This window comes from Tupaia chinensis, unplaced genomic scaffold (genome assembly GCF_000334495.1).
Source record: "Tupaia chinensis unplaced genomic scaffold, TupChi_1.0 Scaffold000067_1, whole genome shotgun sequence".
Taxonomy (NCBI): domain Eukaryota; kingdom Metazoa; phylum Chordata; class Mammalia; order Scandentia; family Tupaiidae; genus Tupaia; species Tupaia belangeri.
The window spans coordinates 569299-572495 of NW_006159526.1; the positions used below are offsets into that span (position 1 = coordinate 569299).

Here is a 3197-nt window from a genome sequence, read left to right on the forward strand (position 1 = left end):
CTGCCCCGGGGATTATGATAGGCTACAGCCCCCCTGCCCATCTAACTGTACCCCGGGGGCCGGGCTTCTGACCCCTCCTCACTCCCAGCCGAGACCCCCGACCGCAGTTGCAGCCACTGACCATCTCTCCCTCCCGCCCCCAGAGCCTGGACATCACCAAGAAGAAGTTAGTCCATGAGGGCCCCCTGACGTGGCGGGTGACAAAGGACAAGGCTGTGGGTGAGCAGCAGGCCGGCAGGGTGGGACCGTGAGCTGGGCTGCAGCGGGGGCGCTGAGCACCGACGGCGCCCCTCCGGCCCGCAGAGGTCCACGTGCTGCTGCTGGACGACCTGCTGCTGCTGCTCCAGCGCCAGGACGAGCGGCTGGTCCTCAAGGCCCACAGCCGCACGCTGATGCCCACGCCCGACGGCAAGACCATGCTGCGGCCCATCCTGCGGCTCACCTCCGCCATGACCCGCGAGGTGGCCACTGGTGAGCACAGCGCACTCATGGCCCGGGCAGGCGGGTGGCTGCTTTGAGCAGAACTGCCCGTGGAGTGGGGAGTGGAACCCTCTAACCAGCTGGGATAACAGAGGCAGTGGAAGCAGAGGGGGCAGGGCCGGGACCAGGCCCCCAGTGGGTTCTGTAAGGCGAGGTGGGAAACTGCCCAGGGGCTGTGTGGCCGACTCTGCTGGGCGTCTTGGAAAGGCACCCTGGCGGCCCTTGGGAACTGTAAGGAGCAGGGCTGGAAGCTAGAGCCAGAGGCCCAGTGAGGGGTTTGCAAACACTGCCAGGAAGTGGCACCAGGGCCAGCAGCTGGGGCAGCGCCAGGGGCTGACAGGAGGCAGCAGGAGGGCATGCGGGGCCCTGGCAAGGAGCCGGAGTGTAAGGGGTGACGAGTCGTGAGAGTCTGAGAGCACTGCCGTCACAGGGGGCCTTCCCCAGCCTCCAGCCTGTGCTCAGGGAGGGGTGCACCCTGGGCTGTCCTCTTCCCCTTGCAGATCACAAAGCCTTCTACGTCATTTTCACCTGGGACCAGGAGGCCCAGATATATGAGCTGGTGGCGCAGACTGTGTCAGAGCGGAAGAGGTGAAGGGGTTGGGTTCCGAGCCTGGGTGGAAGAGGCCCGGGCCCTGGGTCCCCAGGACGGTGGGGGACAGAAGGCCTCAGCACAGGGTCTGGACTCTGACTTCAGGGAGCTTGGCCTGTCTCCCCAGCTGGTGCACGCTCATCACTGAGACCGCTGGATCCCTGAAGGTGCCGGCCCCTGCCTCCCGCCCCAAGCCCCGGCCCAGCCCAAGCAGGTGAGGGGCCGGGGAGCTGGCGTGATGGGGCTGACTTCCCTGCACATCCTCAGAAATCAACCCCAGCCCTGCCTGCGTGTGTGTGTGGGCACATGTGTGGTGTCTGTGCTGACCCCACCACGGCCCTATCTGTCTCCTGTCTCCAGGCCTCTCTGTTTTTCACTGTCCGGGCCTCTCTTTCTCCCTCCTAGTCTCAACCTCTGTCTATGTCTCCGGACCTCTCTGCCTCCCCAGCTCTCAGTCCTCTTGCCCCTCCAGCCCCACGGGGCCAGGGGGGTGGGGTCAGCCAATACTTTCCCCCCAGCACCCGCGAACCCCTGCTCAGCAGCTCTGAGAATGGCAGCGGAAGCCGAGAGATGCCTCCGACTGACGGTGAGTCCGAGGGGCACTAGGTAAGGAGACATGGGTGATGGGAGGTGCCCGCAGGAAGCCCAGAGGAATCTGAGCACCACCCACTCTGTTCCTCCATCTAGCCCGGAATGAAAGAATCCTCAGCGACCTCCTGCCCTTCTGCAGACCAGGCCCCGAGGGCCAGCTCGCTGCCACGGCCCTTCAGAAAGGTAGCGGGGCAGGGCCTCTGGCCAAACAGTGCCTCTGTCTGAACTAGAAAGAGGCTCCGCCCTTTCAAATTCCTGACACCCCCCCACCAGGACGCAAATGGCAGAGCTTCTGAGCCACATCACACTCCTGGTAGCCCCATGTCCCTCCTGCAGCCTCTCCCTGGACCTCTCTCCATCCCCAGTGCCCTCTTGCCCTGTCCCAGCCTGAGCGCAGCCTCATCTCTGCAGCCCGCTCTGCTCAGTCTTGCCAGGCACTGGCCCTCCCCTCCTGCCCGGCCCAGCCCTGCTTTGCTTCTCCTCACTCATCTCCTTTGCCCCTGCCAGTACTTTCCCTAAAGCAGCTCCTGTTTCCTGCGGAGGAGGACAGTGGGGCAGGGCCTCCCCGCGACGGGGACGGGGTCCCAGGGGAAGGCCCCGTGAGCCCGGCACAGACCCAGGAGATTCAGGAGCACCTGCACAGCCTGGAGGGGATCATGAAGCAGCTAGAGGTGGTGGCCAGGGCTGGGGGAGGACCTGAGCGGGCTGGGGAGGAAGGGAACCCCCCTTAAGAATGAACCCCCACCCCTCCAGGAGCTGGAGGATGAATTTTGCCGCCTGCGAACCCTCCTGTCTCAGCTGGGGGGGAACCCTGTCCCACAGCCCGGCTGCACCTGAGGTTCTTGCCCAAGCAGGTAAGTGGGAGAGTCTGGGGGCCGCGATGCTAAGCCGAGGAGGGCAGAGTGGGTGCCCACCTGTGCTGGCTATTCTCTCTGCAGTCTGTCCTCCCCTGGCACCCCCTCCTGCCCATGCTCTGCCCTCCGGTGCTTTCTCCACCCTCCCCCCCCCACTCTCCTGCTTTCTGTCTCTGACTGTCCCTCCATCTCTCTCCCCTTGTTCTCCCACATTCCCAGGGCTTTTGCAAGAAGGAGAGGAACAGGGGAGAGAACGTGAGAGGCCAGCTCTCACCCACCCAGTGGTTGCAGCATGTCACCTCCCAGGGCCGAGGACAGGGAGCCGTGCTGTGCGGGCCATGCCTGGGAGGGACCCAGCCAAGGTCACTGCCTCCCCCATTAGCCTCGGCCTTCTCTCTGTCCCACCTTCTGCTTGGGGGACTCAGGGCTTTATTCCAGGGACACCACAGAGACCCCATATCTCGGGCCTTCTCAGTATTGCCTGTGGGGGTTGCCCCTCCACCCCCACCCCCAAGTGCCTTTGCTGTTTTTATACCCTGAATTGGAGGTTTATTTTTTAATATATATTATCTAAGGAGAGGTCTGCGTTTGTGAGGGTGGGTGGGTCCTGGCGTGGCGGTGGAGTCTGGAACCGTTGGCGGCTGGCTGGCTGGCAGGCGTCGCCTTCCCGGGCCTGGCCCTGC

General features: G+C 64.3%; 1 protein-coding gene across 9 annotated transcripts in view; it reads left to right on the forward strand.

Annotated features, from left to right (window-relative positions):
- The window catches only part of ARHGEF1 (Rho guanine nucleotide exchange factor 1), a 42214-nt gene extending 39121 nt beyond the window's left edge, over positions 1–3093 (forward strand). For all 9 annotated transcript variants that reach the window (XM_006141998.2, XM_006141999.2, XM_006141993.3 and 6 more), the window contains 9 exons: positions 144–219; positions 304–471; positions 981–1068; positions 1197–1283; positions 1588–1655; positions 1757–1843; positions 2168–2331; positions 2414–2514; positions 2734–3093. In XM_006141998.2, the coding sequence (XP_006142060.1) occupies positions 144–219; positions 304–471; positions 981–1068; positions 1197–1283; positions 1588–1655; positions 1757–1843; positions 2168–2331; positions 2414–2497 (822 nt within the window). In that variant the 3' untranslated portion in view covers positions 2498–2514; positions 2734–3093. The remainder of the gene's footprint in view (positions 1–143; positions 220–303; positions 472–980; positions 1069–1196; positions 1284–1587; positions 1656–1756; positions 1844–2167; positions 2332–2413; positions 2515–2733) is intronic.
- Positions 3094–3197: the final 104 nt, after the last annotated feature.